Source organism: Microcebus murinus, chromosome 2 (assembly GCF_040939455.1).
Source record: "Microcebus murinus isolate Inina chromosome 2, M.murinus_Inina_mat1.0, whole genome shotgun sequence".
Classification (NCBI taxonomy): Eukaryota; Metazoa; Chordata; class Mammalia; order Primates; family Cheirogaleidae; genus Microcebus; species Microcebus murinus.
Window position 1 is genome coordinate 39,959,806 of NC_134105.1, and position 24,829 is coordinate 39,984,634.

Sequence of the window (24,829 nt, forward strand, 5' to 3'; positions counted from 1 at the left end):
CTTTGTTGCCCAGGCTAGAGTGAGTGCCGTGGCGTCAGCCTAGCTCACAGCAACCTCAAACTCATAGGCTCAAGCAATCCTACTGCCTCAGCCTCCCGAGTGGCTGGGACTACGGGCATGCGCCACCATGCCCGGCTAATTTTTTCTATATATATTAGTCGGCCAATTAATTTCTTTCTATTTATAGCAGAGACAGGGTCTCACTCTTGCTCAGGCTGGTTTCAAACTCCTGGCCTCGAGCAATCCTCCCACCTCGGCCTCCCAGAGTGCTAGGATTATAGGCGTGAGCCACCGCACCCAGCCTGCCCTCATATAATTTAAATTCTAGTTAAAGGAAATAGACAATAAATATATCATGTCATGAGAGTGCTATGAAGAGTAATAAAATTGGGGAAAAGGCTAAAAAATGATGGGAAGGGAGTATTATTTTTGTTGCTATTGTTGTGTTTTGTTTTTAATTTCTTTCCTCCAGCTTTGCATGCAGTTTTTTTTTTTTTGTTTTTTTTTTTTTGAGACAGTCTGCTCTGTCACCCAGGCTGGAATACAGTAGCATGATCGTAGTACACTCCTCAAATCCCTGGGATCAAGCAATCCTCCCCCATTTCACGACCCTCCCCCATCTCACGACCCTCCCCCATCTCACGACCCTCCCCCATCTCACGACCCTCCCCCATCTCACGACCCTCCCCCATCTCACGACCCTCCCCCATCTCACGACCCTCCCCCATCTCACGACCCTCCCCCATCTCACGACCCTCCCCATCTCACGACCCTCCCCCATCTCACGACCCTCCCCCATCTCACGACCCTCCCCCATCTCACGACCCTCCCCCATCTCACGATCCTGAGTAGCTGGAATTCCAGGAGTGCACCAGCACACCCGGCTAATTTTTATTATTATTTTTTGTAGAGATGAGATCTTTTTATATTGACCAGGCTGGTCTCAAACTCCTGGCCTCAAGTGATCCCCCCACCTCAGCTTCCCAAAGTGTGTTATTTAGAATAAGGTGGACAAAAAAAGTCCACTCTGAACAGGTAACATTAATCAGAGACCTGAATGAAGTGAAGGAGAGAGACATGTAAGTTAACAGCATTCCAGACAAAGAGAATAGCAAATGCAAAGACTCTGAAGCAAGAAAGTCCCTCATGTTATTTGAGGAGACCAAGGTGGCTGTAACTGACTAACAAAGGGGAAACTGTGGATGATAATGAGGTTGAAGAGTTAATAAGAAATCAAATATTGTATGACCTTACGGGACTTGGTAAGGGCTTTGGATTTTATTCTAAGTTGAAAAGCCATTGAGGGGCTAAGAGGACTCAGTAACATGATATGACATTTTAAAAGAACAATCCTGGTTGCTAAATGGAGAACAGATTGTAGGGAGCAGAGGAGGTAAGTTACAAATAGTCCAGGTGAAAGATGATGGGGGCTTAGACTAAAGTAGGAAGTAGAAGTATGCAATGAATGCCTGAGTTTAGAAACATAATATTTTGAAAATAAAGTCTGTAGAATTTGATGATGGTTTCAATGTATGGTATAAGAGAAAAAGATGAATCAAGGATGATTTAAAGGTGTTTGTCCTAAATAAATGAGTGATTGATGGTGTCTTCTGCTGAAATGAAGTAAATTCCAGAAAGAATTAGTTTAGACTAAGAAAACTTGCCCAAGAGGCAAGAGCCTCCTAATAAATCAGCATTTCCAATCTTTGGCCCTTCATCCCATTCTCCATATTGCTACCATAATCCTCCTACTTAAAAACCTTCAATAAATCTTCAACAAAATACCAGCAAACCAAATTCAGCAGCATATTCAAATGGTAATATACCACGACCAAGTGGGATTTATTCCTGGAATGCCAGGATGGTTCAACATACAATGAACAATCAATGTAATACACCACCGTACCAAAATTAAATAAATAAAGAAAAAAAAAAGATTATCTCAATTAACACAGAAAAAGCATCTGACAAAATTCAAAACTCTTCTGTAGTAAAAAACACTCAACAAACTAGAGGTAAAAGGAAACTAACTCAACATAATAAAGGCAATATATGAAAAACCCATAGCTAACATCATACTCAATGGTCAAAGACTGAAAGCTTTTCCTTTAAGATCAGGATCAAGGATGTCTCTTTTGCTACTTCTATTCAACAAAGTACTGGCCAGAGCAATTAGGCAAGAAAAAGAAACAAAAGGCAGCAAAATTAGAAAGGAAGAAATAAAATTAGCCCTGTTTGCAGATAATATTATTTTACATGTAGAAAACCCAAAGATTCCACACACACAAACTGTTTAGAACTAAACTGAATTCAGCAAAGCAGCAGGATACAAAGTCAACATGAAAAACAGCTGCATTTCTATACACAAACAATTAACAATCTTAAAAGGAAACTAAAAACCAATCCCATATATAACAGCATAAAAAATAATAAGATACTAAGGAACTACATAAAGAAGTGAAAGATTTGTACAATGAAAGCTATAAGTACAGTAGCTCCTCCCACCTATAATCCCAGCACTTTGGCAGACCCTAGGTGGGAGGATCACTTGAGGCCAGGAGTTCAGGGAAAGCCTGGGCAACATAGTAAGACCCCCATCTCTACAAACAAATTTAAAAATTAGCCAGGCATGGTGGTGCATGCCTATAGTCCCAGCTACTTGAGAGGCTGAGGCAGAAGGATCATCTGAACCCAAGTATTCAAAGTTGCAGTAAGCTACTATCAGGCCACTGCCCTTCAGCCTGTCAAAGTAAAACCCTATCTCTTATGGAAAAATACCCTATAAAACATTATTGAACTAAATTAAGGAAAACATAAACAGAAAAACTGTTCACAAATTGGAAGACTTAAAATTGTTAAGATGTTGATACTACCCAAAGAAATCTAAAGATTCAATGTAATCCCTATAGAAATCTCAAATAAAATTCATATGGAATCTCAAGGGACCCCAAATCTTTATAAAGAAGAACAAAGCTAGAAGGCTTGCTCTTTCTGGTTTCAAGACCTTATTATAAGGCAACAGTGATCAAAATAGTATGGTACTAGTATAAAGGCAGATATATAAGCCAATGGAATAGAATAGACAGACCAGAAATAAACCCTCTCATGTATGGTCAAATGATTTTTGACAAGTGTGCGAAGGCCATTCAATGGGGAAAGGACAGTTTTTTCAACAAATGATGCAAAGAAAACTGGATATCCACAAGCAAAAGAATGAAGTTGGATGTGACCTTCACAAAAATTAACTCAAAATGGATTCAAGACCTAAATGTAAGAAACTGAAACCTAAACCTCAAACCATAAAACCATAACTAAGAACCTAAAATTATAAAGCTCTGAGGAGAAAACAGAAGAGGAAAGCTTCAAGACATTGGATTTGGCAATGATTTCTTGGATATGACACCAAAAACACAAGCAACAAAAGAAAAAATAAATCTATCTGCATGAAAATTTTAAATTTTTGTTCATCAAAAGACAGTATCAACACAGTATAAACGCAACCCATAAAATGGGAGAAAACATCTGTAAATCATATATCTAATAAGGGATTAATATCAAAATATACAACAGAGATGGGGTCTTGCTATTTTGCCTGGAAAACAAAAAATGACCTAATTCAAAAATGGACAAAGGACTTGAATAAACATTTCTCCAAAGAAGATATATTAATACAAATGGCCACAAGCACAAGAAAAGCAACTATATGCCAGGCACTGTGCCAGGCAATGGAGTTACAATGGGAAAAAAAGAATGCATATAATCCCTGCCCTCATGGAATTCACATTCAAGAAAGAGATAAAGATTAATCAAATGATTATTCAAATAAATAAAAAATTAAAACTGTGGTAAGAGTTTTACTCTGCCATATTAAAAGGAAAAAAAAGAAAAGATCCTGTATGCCACGTCTGCTACTACCAATCTTCCTTTTTTTCCTTCACTATGAATTTTCCTGAAAATTGAGTCAACCCCTCCTTTTAAATCCCTTACCCCTGCTTACTCAAAACTATGTATTTTTTTTTTTTTTGAGACAGAGTCTCACTCTGTTGCCTGGGCTAGAGTGCCATGGAGTCAGCCTAGCTCGCAGCAACCTCAAACTCCTGGGCTCAAGCAATCCTTCTGCCTCAGCCTCCTGAGTACCTAGCTGGGACTACAGGCATGTGCCACCATGCCCGGCTAATTTTTTCTATATATATATTTTTTTTTTTTCAGTTGGCAAATTAATTTCTTTCTATTTTTAGTAGAGATGGGGTCTTGCTCTTGCTCAGGTTGGTTTCGAACTCCTGACCTTGGCCTCCCAGAGTGCTAGGATTACAGGTGTGAGCCACCGCGCCAGGCCAAAACTATGTATTTTTTAGCTCTAAAACAGAAACCGCTCTCACCAGGATTATGAAAACCTCCTTATTTGCTAAATCAGACATTTTCAAGATCTCAGATTATTTTTACCTGTATTATCACACTTTGGACTACTTCTTCACCAGTCTATTGGCTGCTATTCCTCTACTAGTCCCTCAAATGTTTGTGTTACTTGATCTTTTCTCTTTTTCACTCCTCTGGTGATCTTACCCACACCCATGACTTCAATATATTGAAGATTACCAAATCTGAATCTCCAGCTCCTAATATAAGTTCCAGATCCTTATATGCAAATGATTACGGGAAATCTCTACTTGAAATGTCCCATAAGTGTCTCAAAGTGAGTATATTCTGAAACACTGCTTTATTTCCTCTAAGTAAATGACACCATAACCTATGATAACATCTTAAATTAGATACCTTATGAGCATTCTAGACATCCTAGGCCTCCACCTCCACAATTCTACATCCTATTCCATTATCACAACTACTTCAGATCAAATGTTCATCATTGCTTAACTAGATAATCACAAAAGACTAACTGGTCTCCCCAAATAGACCCTTCTTAGGCTTCTTTCACACTGATGCCAGTGACCTTGCAAAAATACATGTCATTAAGCTCCATAATGCTGAAAATAAAATCCAAACACTTTAACACAGTATACATACACAAAGCTGAAACTCTACATCCATCAAGCAATAACTTCCCATTGCCCGCTTCTCCCAGTTCCTGGCAATCACCACTTTATTTTTTTATGACTACTCTAAAAACTTCATATAAGTGGAATCATATGGTATTTTTCTTTTTGTGACTAACATATTTCACTTAGCATAATCCCTCAAGGTTCCTCCATTTTGTAGCACATTACAGAATTTCCATCCTTAAGACTAAATAATATTCCATTTTATGAATATGCCACATTTTGCTTATCCATTCATTTGTCAATAGACACTGGGAGTGCTTCCATGTTTTAGCTACTGTGAATAATGTTGCTAAGAATATGGGTGTACAAATATCTCTTTGAGACACTGCTTTCAAGCTCTTTAAGTTTATACCCAGAAGTGAAGTTGCTGGATCACACAGCAGTTCTATTTTTAATTTTTTGAGGAACACCATACTCTTTTCCACAGTAGCATATTCATACCTGTCTTTTTTCCCAATCTTGAGGGGAAAGCCTTCAGTCTTCACCATTAAGTATGATATTAACTGTGTTTCATAGATGATTTTTTTGAGATGGGGTCTTGCTATTTTGCCCAGGCTGGTCTCGAACTCCTGGGCTCAAGCAATCCTCCTTGCTCAGGCTCCTGAGTAGCTCGGATTACAGGTGCAAGCCACTGCACCCAGCAAAATCTGAAACTTTATGAGCACTGCCATGATGCTCAAAGGAAATGCTCATTGGAGTATAATGCACATATTCCAAATTCTGAAAAAATCCAAAATCCAAAATACTTCTGATCCTAACCATTTAGGATAAGGGATACTTGACCTGTAATGTGTATAAGTATGGTTTTCTTAAGTATCTTTCTTAGAATAACCTGAACCTCCTAGAACTAATGATTAGCATCTTTCAACATTAATGGAAAATTCCCAATTATTATCTCCTACCTACCACCTTGTCTCTGTCCTATTAAATCTTCTCAAGCTCTAATTAAATCAAAATAATAGGCTGGTGAAGTGTGAATGATTTCTTTCCTTCAAAGTTCCTGATTTGCTTCCGTGCATTCATTTTTTCAAGAAAAATATACTGAGTACCTCCTACGTGTCAGACATTGTCCTTAGCAATTCAGAAACAAAATTAATGAAGAAACTAAACCTGCCCTCTACAATACTGAATAATGAAGTCTAGAAGGGGAGAGAAGGCAGACAACAAGAATACAGGGCATTAGGTTTTCTGATCAAGGTATGCAAAAGCTGCTTTGGGAGCACAAAGGAGTACCTTACCCAGACCTGCTGAAAGGGTCAGGTAAAAGACTACTTCTCAGAGAAGATGTATGAACTGAGACTTAGAGATTGATCATCAACATGTTACACAGTATTATTACTGTAACTTTAAAAAGAAAAAATTAAATAGTTAATATATTAATACATTTTAAAAAGAAAAGTATTCATATCTGTGTCTATGATATATTTTAACAGAAATACCTGAAAAATTACAATCTCCCAAAGTCTAAAGCTTTTAGGATCCTGCGTGGTCTGTACTTCTCTAGCTTCATGTCATACCATTTTCTCCCTACCTCTCTGCTCTAGTCATACTGGATTTTTAGTTCCTCATATGCCATCGCCTTTCCTGCCTAAAGACTTTTATTCATGCGTTTTTGTGTAAAATGCTCTCCACTTACCTCTCCAGGCCACTCATCTCTTTGTCATTTAACCTACTACTTCAAGGTTCAACTCAATGTCACTTTCTCCCTATTGCAGACCAAGTAAAATATCCTTGTACACTTCTTTAGCACTATGCTCTCCCTTTTAATAAGGTTCATTATACTTAAAAACCTTATTCAATGTATGCCCTCACCAATTCTTAGAAACTCTGAAAGCAGAAACCATAACTATCTTATTCACCATTGCCTAAAAGAATTCAATAAATATCAGTTAGATAGATTGATTGTACCTGACTGCTTTAAACTTAGGAAACAACATTCTTCAGGATGAGCAAACTGGTCTTGAGAAGGTTACTCTTCTCACCACCTGAAATAAGGGAAGCAATCACAGCTTCTAGGGCTATCACTTCAGTTACTAACGTCACATTGGACAAATACCTCATTTTTAGCTTCAAAAATAAAAAATATTTGATACAGTTTTACCATTTGAGAAATGAATTTTTTAAAAGAACTTACCAAAATATTTTTCTTATGTCTTTTCTCCTTGATATGTTTATGAGCTCCTTGAATGTTTTCAATGTGAATTAAGCAGAGTTTGCATAGATACCGGCAATTAGTATATTCTGGTGATCGCTAAAGAGACAAGTTAAAAAATGCATTTTTATAGGAAAAGGAGTAAATTATTGACTACATAAGTGAATAACACAATTATGTAATATAACAGACAGAAATAAGCACTGAGGGAATAAGTTTCTAATAAACAAATCAGTACTTATATACCTAGGAGGTAATTGTCCTTGTCTAAATAGTCATCATAGGAGATTATACGCTAAACTTCAAACACTATCATTACAATGCTAAATATATTTAATACTCATCTAATATCATCTTTAGAACACATGTAAGATAAGAAAGGCAGTCTTACTACTTAGTCTTATTCCAATGCTATCCCAAAAATTGGTTTCAAACTTAATTTTCAGTCTTTTTGATTACTATAAAAAGTATAATCCACCCTCAAAATAGGGGATTTCAATAGAACGGATCACAAATATGGAAGACAATTTCAAAAGCTGAGCTCCAAAAACACTCCAATCAATCACAGAATCATGGGATTAAATAGATAACCTCCTGAGGTCACTACTCTGAAGGGAATAACAATTCTGACACGATAACGATTAATCACAATATTTCATTCATATTTTGTATATGTATTCTCAGAATAATAAAACTTAATAATTACTGAGTGCCTGTTAGGTACCAGGCACTATGTTATGTTGGGTGTTTTACATACAATTTCTCATTTTATATCCTCTAATCATTCAATTAGATTGGTATTATTTTCATCTTATAGATGTGAAAACAAAAGCTCAGAGAGCTTGCAACTTTGACAAGGATATATTAAGTGGGAGACGCTGAATTTAAATTCGTGTATGTCTGAGTCTGAACCCAACACTCTACCCAAAAGACTGCATGATAAAAAGCTACAACTTATTAAATACAATAAGTTTAAAACTTATTTAAACATATTAAATGCATACTGGATTTTAAACCACTGTTTCTAATGCCTTACATTGAAACTTCAGCAATACTTAGTTTTTATTTTAGATTGATCTTTGATATTCAATAGACTGCACCTCCTGACAAAAAAGACTCTCTCACCTCAGAATATTACATATGATTTTCTTTAAATGAGACCTGCCCCAAATTTAGCAACAGTCCTGCCACAGAATAAAAATAAATATAGCCACTATTTATAGAATATCTATTAACCTTATAAAAACCCTATCAGGATTCCCTATTTTACTGGCAAAGGAACTAAATCTCAGGGATTAAGTTATTTGCCCAAGGCAACAAGCAAATAAGAAAATTCCACTCAATCTAGTTATTTCAATTCTTTAGAATAAAATTTTTTTCAAATCAATTCCTATTGGAGAATGAATTAAGATTTAGAGAAAACTCTACCTCTTAGTTTCCAACCACAACTATGTCTTTATTTACCACATATTTTCTAAGTTCATATTATATGTAAAACATTTTTCTAGGAGTTAGGGATAATAGCAAGAAACAAAACAGATGGAAATTCCTGTCTGTATAAATTTACATTCTAGGCCGGGCGCGGTGGCTCACGCCTGTAATCCTAGCACTCTGGGAGGCCGAGGCGGGCGGATTGCTCGAGGTCAGGAGTTCAAAACCAGCCTGAGCGAGACCCCGTCTCTACCATAAAAATAGAAAGAAATTAATTGGCCAACTAATATATATAATATAAAAATCAGCCGGGCATGGTGGCTTGTGCCTGTAGTCCCAGCTACTCGGGAGGCTGAGGCAGGAGGATCGCTTGAGCCCAGGAGTTTGAGGTTGCTGTGAGCTAGGCTGATGCCACGGCACTCACTCTAGCCTAGGCAAGAAAGCGAGACTCTGTCTCAAAAAAAAAAAAAAAAAAATTTACATTCTAATGTAGGGAGACAGGTAATAAACAAATGCACAAACAAATAAATAAGAATATGGGTGGGGACAGTTACTGTTTTTTTAAAATAGAGTCATCACTTAATATCTTATTGATAAAGTGACTTAAAGGAAATAAAGGATAGAGCTGTGTGGATATCTGGAAAGAGACATTCCAAACAGAGGAAAAAGTGAATGCTAAGGCCCTGTGGCAGAAATATGCCTAAAATGTTTGACAAATTGCAAAAAAGCTAGTATGACTAAAACAGAGAAGTAATAGGGGTCAGATCACAAGGTACCCTGTGAAGACTGGCTTTTTTATTCTAAGTGTGATGGATGGCCATTAAAGTTTCTGAGCAGAGAAATTACAAGATCTAATCAATATTGTAAAAATATTGTTTGCCTTCTATATTAAGAACAGAAATAAGAAAAGCTTATTGCAGTTATCAGTATATTACAATAATTCAGAAAAAAAGATGATGTTGGCTTGCCTTAAGACGAGATCAGTGGAGATGTAAAAAGAGTTGGATTCAGGAGTTGAAAGAATATATACAGAATACCTAAAGCCATGAGTATTGATAAGGTCACTAAGGGAGTCATGAAATCAATCACATGAATTTTTCAGTTATAAAACATTAGACGATAAGGGCATGTCTAGATTATTTTAGTAAGAGAATCTTGGTACTATGCTGAATGGGGAGTCAGAAGACCTGGGATGGCTGACCTTGAGTAAATCTCTAACATCAGAGCCAGAGTCTATCTCCTTATTTATAAAATAATAAAAATTGCCCTGCCTGGCAAAACAATTCAATTCTACAAGTAGCTAATCTTTATTTAGTACTTACTACATACCAGGTATTGTGCCAAGAAATTTACTTGTATTCTCTCATTTAATCTTCATAACAGCCCCATGAGCTAGGTGTTGTTATTTTTGTTAATCCCATTTTACTGGTGAAGAAACCAAGGTTTAAAGAGGTTAAGTAATTTATTTGATATTATCCAACCAGTAAGTGGCAGAGCTAGACCCAGTAACTCCAAAATCAATGCATTTGACTACTATGCACATTACCTCTAATTAGCAACCAAATGCTTTGAGCAAGGTAAGGCAATAGGCATGATATCAAAGAAGACAAAAATGCTCTCACCCATCACAAAGTTTCTAGTTTTACAGAAAAAACATATGAAAAATGTGTAAATATTTCTTTTATTATAGTTATATTTTATTTTACCATTAAACAAACAGACTAACGAACCTTCTTTAAACTTTCTGCAGACAAGCCAGAAGAAAGATTTCTGGGCATGAAGATTCTAAGTATTTCCAAGTCATTATTTAACACTCACCATATGGAAATTTACCCAAATCTGATGGTTTGGATTTATGTCTTCTTTGGTACATAGCAAAAAATTTGTATCTTTACTCCCCAACTAGATAATCTATGAGTACACTGTGAATCAAAGGACCTGATGAAATCAAAAGAACTTGGGAAGGATATTCTTAATGAATGTCTAAAGCTTGTAAAGAAAAATGTTAATTAAGAGTACAATGAATTGAAAATAAGAGGTTTGGAGGGCATAAGAAATAAAGAGGTGTCAGAAAGAGAAGGGATTAGACATCTATGTTGGTACTGGCACAGTGACTTTAAATCATTGCTGACTGTCTAAACTCAACAACAAATAAACCGCTTTCCAATGCTTCCAAGATTTCCTTTCACTCCAGGCCATTCCTACCTACTACCATCAAATACCCATTCTACCCCAACGTATTCCTTCCTTTTCCCACAAACTGACCTTTCCTGCTTTATTTCTATGTATCTTCCCATCCAGTTCCCTGCTTATTTTTCCTGAAAAGAAATTTTCACATTTCCTTTACATGGTATATAATTTACCTAACCACCCTTCCCCTATTCACCTAATCAATTTCTAGCCAATTTTTGAGAATCAACTCAAATGTCAGCTCCTTAAGAAACATTCCCCAAACTGATGCCTCTATACCTCCAATTCAAGCTGGGCACTTTTTTTGTCTATGATTCCATTTTCAAACAATATTGTTATTACTATTACTTGCTTACATGTTTTCTCTAATTAGTAAACTCCTAAAAAAGTAGTGTTTTTAAAAATTTCAGGCATGCCTGAATTTAACCTTTTATCACCAGACCACAATACATAAAAGGTAATCAGTATTTATCTTGACAATGGACAGATCCAGAAATAACTACTAATTTCAGGCTTACTAGAGGAAAAGTAAGAGGACTAACTAAAGATAGAATTAAGTAAAATAGAAAATTGCAAAAAAGACTTCCTTCTAGGTAGGATCTTGTGAGACTTGCTATACAACCCAAACTCTCTCCTATATTATGGTCCTCTACTCCTTGATATGCCTTTGTCTTTTCATATGGTGACTACTCTGTCCTATTAATAATCCAGGATTATCTTCTTCAATCTAGATATAATCTCATTTTTCTAAACTATACAGAATCATACCATTTCTTTCTTGTTTCGAGAATGATGACTTATTTCCTTGTATACATAATCACAAATATTCCAAGTATCTATTTGTCAGAAGTGTGATTTGTGATTCTTTCCTTCAATACCTAGCAGTGTTTTTATAGCTGAGGCTAGGAATGTGTATTTTTATGCTAAGAAATTAATTAGTACTCAGGAACAAGATATCAGTGACTAGAACAGTTGCTAATACATAGTACTCACTAAATATAAGAGGAAAAAAATAGAGAAGAAAAGCAAGAGAAAAAGGAGGAACTCTAGTACATTATATGGTATGTGCTAATTTATTTCCATCAATCTAAATGGACTTTTAACTTCTAATGAGGAGAAACTATGCCATTTTCACCAATATATCCCCAGTGCCTAGCACAGTACCTTATACATAATAAGCAGTCAGTATCTGTTTGATGAGTGAATAAATGAGAGGACAGTAAAGAGCAAAAGTAATATTTTGATAAATATTATATGCTTTGGTAAATAGTAAATATTTTATGTTCTACAAGCTACACAGCCTCTTTGGCAATTACCCTACTCAACTTTGCCATGGTAGCATGAAAGCAGCCACAGGCAACATGTAAACAAATGCACACAGCTATAGTCCAATAAAACTGTTTACCAAAAAAGGGGCTAGGTGTATTTTAATATATTCAAAAACAAAAACAAGGGAGTAGGGCAGAGTTTGCCTATCCCTGGGATGAATGAATGAAGTCAGACTCACAGACCTTAAGTATTTGCTAAACAAAGAGAGAGAAGGAAGAAAAAGAGGGAAAGAAGATGAGAGGAAGGAAAAAGGGAGAAAAGGAAAGATGAATGCAACCTCTGTCTTATGAATAAAAAATAAAAAAGAGCTGTCCTTCGGAAAGAAAAGTTATAAAGCACATATTTCCCTCCAAATAACTAAAACAACATAGTATACTTTTTCAAGTCGAAAGATGTGATCTCTTTCTAAGCGTTCTTCTGCTTGTTTCAAGCCCAGCCTCTGCTCAGGTGTCAATGTAGATTCATCTATTACAGTGGCATTTTCTAAGTAGTCCATCTCTGAAGAATTTTCTTTATTAGAGTCATCATTCTTCATTTTGCCTAGAAAAAGAAGTAATCAGTTATCATCACCAGAACTGGTAAATTTTAATTTTTAATAAAAAAAGACATTAAATTTATACACACAGAGAAAAAAAATTCTTTCTTTATATTTTCCTTTGTTGCATAAGTTGGCATACATATATAAAATAAAACAGATAAATACATGGTATCAAAATTCACAAAGAAAAATCTACTTCAGAGGTCAAATGCCTACCTCATTCTTCCAACTTAACTATTAAGAAAAGACACATACATAACTAAGAGTACACTATACAAAGCTAACATAAGATAATCATCTTATAGAATATCTGAAGTGAATTTGATAAAAAGCTATTTTGAGTCCCAAAGAAGATTAGTCACTGAACTAAAGTCATTAGCAGTTAAAAGAATATATATACTCAAGCCACAAGGCTCCTTCTTTGCTTCCACTGAACTCACGGAAGTTCTCCACTAGATCAACATTTTTCCTTTATTTCTGTGCCCCTTAACTAGATTGTAATCTCTTTAAGGTATAGACTATGCGTTTTCATCTTCACATTTCCAACATCTGGCAATAATGTACCTGGCTCACAATAGGGTCTACCATCTGTATGATTTTTAAAATATAAATGGAATCATGTTATTCTCTTGCCTAAAATACTTAAAGGCTTTTAAAGAGTTCAAGATAAAGTTTAAATTCCCTAGAATATTACACACAGTCCTTTGCCCTCATGAAGGCAGTAAGCAGAACAAATACAATAATTCCAAATTGTAATAAATGCTATAAAGGAAAAAAACAAGGAACTGACAGGAAGACCAACTTTATATATGGAAGTCAGAGAAGGCTTCTCTGAGGGGATTGCATTTAAACCAAAACCTAAAGAAAGAAAGCTAATTTGCCTATATCTCTAACCTCAGATCCTGCCCTAACACTTTTTTTTTTTCTTTGAGACAGAGTCTGGCACTGTTACCCGGGCTACAGTGCCATGCCTAGCTCACAGCAACCTCAAATTCCTGGGCTCAAGTGATCATACTGCCTCAGCCTCCCAAGTAGCTGGGACTATAGGCATGTGCCACCATGCCCGGTTAGTTTTTTCTATATATAAAATTTTTAGTTATCCAGGTAATTTCTTTCTATTTTTAATAGAGACAGGGTCTTGCTCTTGCTCAGGCTGGTTTCAAACTCCTGACCTTGAGCGATCCACCCGCCTTGGCCTCTCAGAGTGCTAGGATTACAGGCATGAGCGTACCGCCTGCCCTAACACTTTTCACTTCATTCATACTAAAGGTGCTAAAATAAATCACTGATGCTTCAATGTCTTTATATATGCTATTTCCTTCTCCATCAATGCCTTCTCAATCCAACTAGTAATATTTACCTGTCCTTCAAAATTCAGCTTAAGCACTACCTGTTTCAGAAGCTGGTTTGGTATCTTCTATATTCTCCTATTACCCTCTATTATCTCATATTTACAGAGTAATGGAATTTGGATTCATTTGTCTATTTCCTGCATTAGATGATGGATTCTTTGATGCTAATGACCAGGTACAATTCCTATACCAGAACTGATGCTTTCATAAATGTATCTAAAATCAGTTCAAAAAAAAAAAATTCTCACAGATAATAAACAAATCTCTTCACACAGCCCTCAAAAGCCAACAATATACCATCTAGAAGAAGCCTGAAAAGTCAATTCTACCTTTTTTTTTTTGAGACAGAGTCTCACTCTGTTGCCCTGGCTAGAGTACCGTGGCATCAGCCTAGCTCATAGCAACCTCAAATTCCTGGGCTTAAGCGATCCTTCTGCCTCAGCCTTTTGAGTAGATGGGACTACAGGCATGCGCCATCATGCCCAGCTAATTTTTTTTTTTTTATTTTTTGTAGAGACAGGGTCTCGTTCTTGCTCAGGCTGGTCTCTAACTCCTGAGCTCAAACAATCTGCCCACCTCAGCCCCCTAGAATGCTGAGCCACCATGTCCAGAGAATTCTACCTTTTGATAGGACTAATTTTGTCTTTTTGGTTTTTGGTTTTTTTTGAGGCAGAGTCTCACTCTCTTGCCCAGGCTAGAGTGCCGTGGCGTCAGCCTAGCTCACAGCAAACTCAAACTCCTGGGCTCAAGCGATCCTCCTGCCTCAGTCTCCCGAGTAGGTGGGACTACAGGCATGTGCCACTGTGGCCGGCTAATTTTTTTCTATTTTTAGTTGTTTGGCTAATTTCTTTATTTATGGTAAAGATGAGGTTCCACTCTTGCTCAGGCTGGTCTCAAACTCCTGAGCTCAAAGGATCCACTCACCTCGGCCTCCCAGAGTGCTAGGATTACAGGCGTGAGCCACTTCACCCTAATTTTCTAAATAAAGAAGAAATGATGGCCAGGCACAGTGGCTCACACCTGTAATCCTAGCACTCTGAGAGGCTGAGGCAGGAGGATCAATTGAGGTCAGGAGTTGGAGACCAGCCTGAGCAAGAGCAAGACCCCATCTCTACTAAAAATAGAAAAATTTAGGCAAGCATGGTGGCATGCACTTAAGTCTTAGCTACCTCAGAGGCTGAGGCAGGAGGACTGCTTGAACTCAGGAGTTTTGAGGTTGCAGTGAGCTACAATGATACCACTGTACTCTACCCAGGGTGACAAAGCAAGATTCGGTCTCCAAAAAAACATTAAAAAGTCAAAAATATTTCTCCTGTCTTGATAATGGGGTGTGAAAAAAAGAAAAAAAAAGAAAGATTAAAAAAAAAGTAAAAAATAGGCTAGACACAATGACTCATGCCTGTAATCCCAGCACTTTGGGAAGCTGAGGTGGGAGGATCACTTGAGGCTAGGAGTTCAAGACCAGCCTGGACAACATAACATGACCCCATATCTCATCTCTACAAAATATAGAAAAAATTTAGTCAGGCATAGTGACACACACCTGTAGTCCCAGCTACTTGGGAGGCTAAGGTGGGGTGATCACTTGAGCCCAGAAGGTAAGGGGTTACTGTGAGCAATAATTGAGCCACCACACTCTAGCCTGGGCAACAGAGTGAGACCCTGTTTCTCAAAAAAAAAAGTCAGAAATAAATGAAATTATTTTATTTTCTGGATCAACATATAAAACAAAACAACACCAGGCAGAATATCCCAAACTGTGTTCTGCAGAACACCAGTTCCAAAGATGTTAATACTCCCATGAAACAACAATTGAAAACCTATGTCCACATAAAATCTTGTACATAAATGTTCACAGAAGCACTATTCACAATAGCCAGAATAGAAATAACCCAAATGTCCATCACTGATGAGTGGATAAATAAAATATGGCATATCTACAATGGAATATTATTCAACTGTCATAGTCAGCTCAGGCTGCCTTAACAAATACCATAGACTGAGTGGCTTAAACAACAGAAATTATTTTTCTCACAGTTCTGGAGTCTGGGAAGTCCAAGATCACAATGCCAGTAGGGTCAGTGTCTATCGAGGGCTCTCTCCTTAGATTGCAGACAGCTACCTTCTTGCTATGGCCTTTCCTTAGGGAGATCTCTCTCTTTCTAGTTCTCTCTTTTCTCCTTCTTATAAGGCCACCAATCCTATCAGATTAGGACCCCACCCTTATGATCTCATTTAACCTTAATTACCTCCTAAAAGCTCTATTTCCAAGTACAATCATATTTGGAAGTTAGGGCTTCAGCATATGAATTTGGAGGTGATACAATTAATTCAGTCCATAGCCTCAGCCTAAAAAAGGAATAAAGCAGTAATACATGCTACAACATGAATAAACCTGGAAAACATGATGCTAAGTAAAAGATAGATACAAAAGACCACATATTGTATAGTTCCATTTATATGAAGTATCTAAAATAGGCAAATACATAGAAATAGAAAGTATATTAGTAGTTGCCAGAGGCTGGGGAAAGTGGAGAATGGGGAGTAACTCTTAATGAGCATGGGATTTCCTACTGGGATGCTGAAAAAGTTCTGGAATTAGACAGTGGTAATGATTGTATGACATTGTAAATATACTTAATGCCACTGAACTGTACACTTTAAAATGGTTACAATGGTAAACCTTATGTATATTTATCACCAAAAAAAAAAAGTTAAACAGAATTACTATAAAACACAGCAATCCCACTTCTAGATATACCCAGGAAAAAGGAAAATATGCACCCATACAAAAACTTTTACACAAATGCTCACAGCAGCACTATTAAGGCTAATCAAAAGATGGAAACAATCCAAATGTCTATCAAATGACAAATGAATAAACAAAATGTGGTATACCCATACAATCAAATATTATTTGGCAATAAAAAAGAATGATGTAGTCCGGGCGTGGTGGCTCACGCCTGTAATCCTAACACTCTGAGAGGCTGAGGTGGGAGGATCGCTCAAGGTCAGAAGTTCAAGATCAGCCTGAGCAAGAGTGAGACCATGTCTCTACTAAAAATAGAAAGAAATTACCTGGATGACTAAAAATGTATATATAAAAAATCAGCCGGGCATGGTGGCACATGCCTGTAGTTCCAGCTACTTGGGAGGCTGAGGCAAGAGGATCACTTGAGCGTAGGTGTTTGAGGTTGCTGTGAGCTATGCTGACACCACAGCATGCTAGCCCAGCAACAGAGCCAGACTCTGTCTCAACAAAAAAAAAAAAAAAAAAAGAATGATGTACATTCATACATGCTATAACATGGACTAATTTTGAAAATATTATGCTAAGTAAAAATAGCCAGACACAATGGCCACATGTTATATGATTCCAGTTATATAAAAACGGGGCTATTCATATGTGAGGGAGGGAGGGAGGAGAAAGAGAAGAGAAGAGAAGAGAAGAGAAGAGAAGAGAAGAGAAGAGAAGAGAAGAGAAGAGAAGAGAAGAGAAGAGAAGAGAAGAGAAGAGAAGAGAAGAGAAGAGAAGAGAAGAGAAGAGAAGAGAAGAGAAGAGAAGAGAAGAGAAGAGAAGAGAAGAGAAGAGTAAAATAAAATAAAATAAAATAAAATAAAATAAAATAAAATAAAATAAAATAAAATAAAATAAAATAAAAATGGGGCTGGCCGGGCACGGTGGCTCACGCCTGTAATCCTAGCACTCTGGGAGGCCGAGGCGGGCAGATTGCTCGAGGTCAGGAGTTCGAAACCAGCCTGAGCAAGAGCGAGACCCCATCTCTACTATAAATAGAAAGAAATTAATTGGCCAACTAATATATATATACACACAAAAAATTAGCCGGACATGGTGGCGCATGCCTGTAGTCCCAGCTACTTGGGAGGCTGAGGCAGGAGGATTGCTTGAGCCCAGGAGTTTGAGGTTGCTGTGAGCTAGGCTGATGCCACAGCACTCACTCTAGCCTGGGCAACAAAGTGAGACTCTCAAAAAAAAACCAAAAAAAAAAAACGGCAAATTAATAGAGATAGAAAGATTAGTGATTGCCAATTGGTAGGAGGAGAATGTAATGAACAGTGACTGCTACTGGGTATGGAGTTTCTCTGAGGAGTAATGAAAATGGAATTAGATAGTGGTGATAGCTGTACAACTTTGTGAATACGGTATAATAAAAACCACTGAATTGTACACTTTAAATGGGTGAATTATATCTCAATAAAACTATTATATAAAAAGGTAAATAAGATTAAAATATGGACAGATGGTGATAAGAACTATGGAGAAAAATTAAGCAAAGGGAGAGCCATAAATTTTAGGTAAGTGACCCAGCAAAAGCCACATTAAGAAAGTGAAGAAAGTTAAAAGAGGTAGCCGTATGGACATTAGGGGATAAACAGTCCAGGCAGAGGAAAAAGTAAATGCAAACGCCCTGAAATGGACATCTGGTTTCTCCTTTGAGGAAATGCAAGGAATCCATGCAGCTGGAGCAGAGAGAGAGGAAAAGGATAAGAAGTAAATGAATGAGGGCAAAAAAGTAAAGGAGTGTCACAAATCACATAGGGCTCTACTAGCAAGAACACTAGCTTTTACTCTGGTGTATGGGAAGCCACTGAAACATTCTGTCTAGGAGTAACATAGTCTGACTCATTTTAATAGGATCATTCTGGCTACTATGTTGAAAACACAATAAAGGTTGATATTAGGACATGCTGCCCAAAAGCAGGATCCTGACCAGCAGGACTTGGGAACTTGTCAGAAATCCAATTTCTCAAGTCCCACCCTAGGCCTTCTGAATCAAAAATCTCTGGAAATGAGGCTCAGGAATCAGCATTTTAATATGATTCCCAAGTGATAAGTATATATATTAAAATTTGAGAAACCAGGATCAAGAATGCTTTCCTCAAATATTCACCTGGCTCATTCACTTCTTTCCTTCAGGTATTTGCTCTAATGCCACTTTCTTTTTTTTTTTTATTTTTTTATTTATTTTTTTTTTTTTTTTGAGACAGAGTCTCACTTTGTTGCCCAGGCTAGAGTGAGTGCCGTGGCGTCAGCCTGGCTCACAGCAACCTCAAACTCCTGGGCTCGAGTGATCCTTCTGCCTCAGCCTCCCGGGTAGCTGGGACTACAGGCATGCGCCACTATGCCCGGCTAATTTTTTTTATATATATATCAGTTGGCCAATTAATTTCTTTCTATTTATAGTAGAGACGGGGTCTCGCTCTTGCTCAGGCTGGTTTTGAACTCCTGACCTTGAGCAATCCGCCCGCCTCGGCCTCCCAAGAGCTAGGATTACAGGCGTGAGCCACAGCGCCCGGCCTAATGCCACTTTCTAAGTGATAATTTAAATTTGAAACACCACCAACAGCAACACTAGCATCATTCTCTATGACCTTTTCTGTTTTATTTTTCTCAAAGGATTTATAACCACCTAAATTAAAATATCTTTTTAAATTTATTATGTTTGTTCTCTGTTTCCTTCTACTAGAACATTAACTCTGTAAGAGTCATGTCATTTGTTTCATTCACTGCTGTATTCCTCACGACTAGATCAGTACCTGGCACACAGTAGACACCAAAACAAAAAAAAAAAAAAAAGATTGCTATTGAATGGAATGAATGACAAAAAGAAAAATGGTGAAGGAGTTAAATTTGGGCCTAATGGAGAACATTGAGATTAATCAAATTTCTATATACCTATTTAAGTCCAAATAGATAATGACCTAGATATAAAGATGTTATTCTATTTATTTTACCAATAGGTAATCTAATGACAAATCATTAATTCAATTATCATTAATTTGCATTTTTTCATATGGTAAAAAAGAAATGTTTAACAATTATATCTGACCATGACTTCAAGGCAAATATTACACATATTGAAGAGAATTCTTTAAAACATGAGAAGTACTTATTTGCGAAAAATGACTCCTATACTAGAAGTCATTCTTACTAATTGGCTAATCCACGTTTCCACAAATGACCTCTACTTGGTCTAGTAGCTTCTTTAAACTAGATCAACTCGTTCTCCACATTAACAAGTAATAAAATAGCCATTTAATTGGAGTAATATAATAATAATAAATAATACTTATTGCCATTGCATGCCTACTATGTCAGATACTACATGAAACATCTTACTGGATTAGCTCACAGCAACCTCAAACTCTTGGGCTCCAGCGATCCTTCTGCCTCAGCCTTCCGAGTAGTTGGGACTATTGGCATGCGCCACCATGCCCGGCTAATTTTTTCTATATATTTTTAGTTTGTCAATTAAATTCTTTGTATTTTTTAGTAGAGACGGGGTCTCACTCTTGCTCAGGCTTGCTTTAAACTCCTGACCTTGAGCAATCCTCCCGCCTCAGCCACCCAGAGTGCTAGGATGACAGGCCTCATGAGCCACCACAGCCGACCTCTACTGGATTCTTTTACCTAACCTTCATAACAGGCAGCAGCATCTCCACTTTTTTAAAAATCAGAAAACATTTTTAAGGGATAAATGGATGATTCAAGATTACAAAGTTATTAATTGGAGAAGATGGGAATTCAAAACCCATGCAATTTCACTCCAGAGCCCATACTCTTAACTATCTTACAATGTTACCTCAATCATTTTATTGCCTGTTTAAAAATAACCTTTAAATCAGGTTTTTCACTAATTCAAGTGATGAAACCCTTAATTAAATTATCTTAAGCACCACTATTTCCCAAACTTCAATCATTCAGGTGCATGTTTAAATTTTTGCCATATCTAAACATTATCAGTATTTTTTACTTGATACTATCTCTAAATTGACTTATTTTTTTAAGTTGGCCTTGTCCTAAGCTCTATGTATATATAATTAGGAGCTTGATTTTTTCTTATACACATAAAGATAACTCTATTAAAATTTTTAAAATGTCTATTCACATTCCATCATCTGTGTACCAACATAATTAAAAAGCTAATTCTGAATTCTTTACCACTGTATCTCAAAGTGTGGCAAATAATGATTCACAAATGGCTGCTTTTTATTTTTACATCAAGGCCACAGAAACACCAGGAAAAAAGTTTATAAAAGGAAATTCTTTAATTTAGACAAAATCAGGATTAAAGTTACTTGAAAGATATGGACAATATTTCTAAACAATTACTTAAAACAAATATCAGGACCCAGAACAAAATGAATTTTACAACCGTTGTCAGTAAATTGTGTAAAAATGTTATATCTGTTTCCCTTGTTCCTGTCAAAGAATTTGCTGCCTTGTAGTCAAAAGGATTTTTGAAAAATCTGATCATAGCATTACCTTACTTAAAACTCTTCTCCTGAAGAACATTTAGGGGATTACAATCTAAATGTAAAAAAACAGCTGGGCGTGGTGGCTCACGCCCCATAATCCTAGCACTCTGGGAAGTCGAGGTGGGTGGAATGCTCAAGGTCAGGAGTGCAAAACCAGCCTGAGCAAGAGCGAGACCTCATCCCTACTATAAATAGAAAGAAATTAATTGGCCAACTAATATATATAGAAAAAATTAGCTGGGCATGGTGGCGCATGCCTGTAGTCCCAGCTACTCGGGAGGCTGAGGCAGTAGTATCGCTTGAGCCTAGGAGTTTGAGGTTGCTGTTAGCTAGGCTGATGCCACAGCACTCACTGTAGCCTAGGCAACAAAGCGAGACTCTGTCTCAAAAAAAAAAAAAAAAAAAAAAAAACAATAAATGTAAAAAAATACAAACTTCTCAATGGCTTCTCAAAAATACTCATGATAAAATCCAAACTCTCCATCATGGCTTACAAGGTTCTTGATTATCCAATGCCTGAGTGCCCTCCCTTTCAACTGCATTATTTACCACTCTTTCCCTCAACTCCCTGCTCCAGTCATAATGAGTCTCAGTAATACTCAGAGTCTCATATCATGCATTTTTTTTCAACCCAAAGTCTAAATCTCATAATAATTTGAATTCTCAATGTGAATTAAGTTTTTTGCACTAAAAATCACTTTACTTATGTATCACTGCCATGAGACTAGAGGTCTAGGTTTAGGACTGTGGTTTTTTCCGTCTTTCCGTTGTAAACACACATTTGATGCATAACAGAACTCAACACAAACATATTCAGTGAATGAATGAGCAATATATTAATATTACAAAGGCCATTTCAAAAGAGTATATGTATGCATCCGCATCCATACCAACAAAAGGTGCCACTAAATTTGTATTTGCACAGCCTTTTTACCTACCATAATAAATGGAAAGGCTTTTTTGTAGCTTTAAGAGCCACATTACTAATGTCCTTTTATAATTAAAGTAGTTAAACCAGAGATAATCTAATGAACATGAATACAGGAAAATCCCTCCAAAAAATGTGACTTGTGGAATAATCTAATCTGTACTTACTCAAATCATCCGATATGTCTTCAATTCCTGAAGCACTATCATCAGAATCACCAGTATTATCTGTACATGTTTGTTGATTCTGAGATCGAGGTGAGTTTTGCAGAGCAGACTTTTTCCCCTCTACAGCTTCAATATTCACTTTGTCCACAGAAGTAAAGGAGCTTGGAATTTTTTTCCCAATCTGTTGTAATTCTTTCTGTCTCATGTTTTCTTTCAACGGTAAACTGGGTACCTTTTCTGCTTCTGCTTGTGACCTGGGCACCTGTTCTGATTTTGTCTGAGAATTAGGTGCTTTTTCTGCTTTTACCTGTGAATTAGGTGACTTTGGGCATTTTTCTGCTTTAGCCTGTAAACTGGGTATCTTTTCTAATTTTGCCTGTGAAATAGATGACTTTTCAGTTTTCACTGGTGAAGTAGGTAATTTTTTTGCTTTGCAGTGACTCTGATCTCGAAGGACTAACCCCAAATCTTTAGGGCCTGGAACACCAACAGCATTTACTTTACATGATTTCACTTCTGTTTTTTCTGTACAATTATCATTTTGCTTATTTTTTTTACTACTATTCCTATTTGGAGAACTGCTTCCAATTTCTTTTATAGATTTATCATTTCTAGCTTTCAAAGTTTGATTAGTTATAACTTTAACTGCTTTGCTTTCTTCACAAATAACATTCTTCTTTGGTTCATGATTTCCACTTTTAGAGGTCTTAGACTCTTCCATTATTTGAAAACCTGCTTCTTTCCAATTGTGATATTGTAAAATGGCAGATCTCCAGTAGTTGAAATTGCTTCAAATCCAGTTTAGGCAAGCAAACTATTGGGTTAAAAACAAACAAACAAAAAAAACTGTTATTCAAAATGTTAAAAAAAAAAAAAAAACATGTTTTTAAATGGTGAGGCATTCAAAAACTTTTAAAATTTGTTCTCAAAACTGAATCATAAAAAAAAGACAAAACTCATAAAACTACATGAAGAGTTAAAGCCCACTAAGTAAATAACAGCCAAATACCCATCAAGGGAAATCAAACGTAATTGTAGCCTCAAAACAAAGGATTTTTAGAGAATCAAAAGTTGTTTTATATTACTATAAGAATTTCAACTAACAGGAAAATAGTTTGCAACTGATGCATCACAATGAACATAAAAGGAAACTGAATAAAGAAAACATAAGAATTCTAATCTTTATATGCTATATATAATGAAAGTTTACAGAATCCTAACCAGTAAGATCTTGCCCACATGATTCTCCTACTAAATAGTTCCTATTTATACCTCTAACCCACTTCAAACTTGACTCTCTAAACATGGGGAAATAATGGCAACAGATTTTTCCCCACCTCTGAAGTATAAAGGAGTTTAAATAAATTCTTCTAAAGTAAATTTTAAAAACCAATAGGTACCCAGAATTAAAGAGTAACAGTCATAGGCTGCGCACGGTGGCTCACTTTGGGAGGCCACGGAGGGAGGACTGCTTGAGGTCAGGTGTTCAAGACCAGCCTGAGCAATAGTGAGACTCCAGTCTCTACAAAAAACAGAAAAATTAGCCAGGCTTGGTAGCCCACACCTGTAGTCCCAGTTACTCGAGAGGCTGAGGCAGGAGAGGATGAGGCAGCCCCAGAGTCTGAGGTTGCAGTGAGCTATGATGACACCACTGTACTCCAGCCAGGGCAACAAAGCAAGATTCTGTCTCAGGGGGAAAAAAAAGTAACTAATATTCTTTATGATACCGTGTTTCCCCAAAAATAAGATCTACCTATAAAATGAGCCTTAGCAGGATTTCTAAGCATTTGTGCAATATAAGCCCTACCCTGAAAATAAGACCTAGTGATGGGCACAGCTATGCAGTGTATCTGCACAACCCATGCATTTCCTCACAGAGCGGTAAAGACGAGCAGCCCTTCTCATCTGCCCCATCATGACAGCTGCTATCCCAGAGGTGACCAGAAAGGTGCGGGCATCCCCACCAACAAGGTTGGCTCCCCGTTAGGTCACGGCCATCCTATGCAGGGCTGCAAGCTGAGGCTTTCAGGGGAAAGTCTCCTCAGAGAAGTGAGGAGCAGGATGCTCCGCTTTAGGTATTGTGTGTCCCCAGAGGGAAGAAGGAAAGCTGTGGCTGCCATTTTACTCAGCATTGTGGGCCTCTCTCACCCCCCACAAACACCAGGGGATGGGGAAAAGCTTCAGCAAGCAGTCTCCTACTGAGCCCAGAGAGATCATTTCTGCTCCACTGTACAGATTGGACCCAGTGCTCACTGGATCTCTGATAAATAAGCCAGCCCTGTTCATTTAATGAGAGCTCTATTGCTCAACATGAGAGATTGGGGCCAGTGGTTCTAAAGGAAATAGAGCCGCAAGAAATTCAGGATGGAATTCAGGGTTTGGAGAGTTATGATGATGTTCCAGA

General features: G+C 37.1%; 1 protein-coding gene across 10 annotated transcripts in view; it reads right to left on the bottom strand.

Annotated features, from left to right (window-relative positions):
• Positions 1 to 24,829, bottom strand: part of TUT4 (terminal uridylyl transferase 4) — a 113,884-nt gene that overhangs the window by 58,525 nt on the left and 30,530 nt on the right. For all 10 annotated transcript variants that reach the window (XR_012915300.1, XM_075998398.1, XM_075998415.1 and 7 more), the window contains 3 exons: positions 22,426 to 23,239; positions 12,536 to 12,699; positions 7,192 to 7,308 (listed from right to left, as the gene is read on the bottom strand). Coding sequence is in view for 9 of the 10 variants with exons in the window: in XM_075998398.1 (XP_075854513.1) it covers positions 7,192 to 7,308; positions 12,536 to 12,699; positions 22,426 to 23,146 (1,002 nt within the window). In the remaining variant the exon portion in view is untranslated. The remainder of the gene's footprint in view (positions 1 to 7,191; positions 7,309 to 12,535; positions 12,700 to 22,425; positions 23,240 to 24,829) is intronic.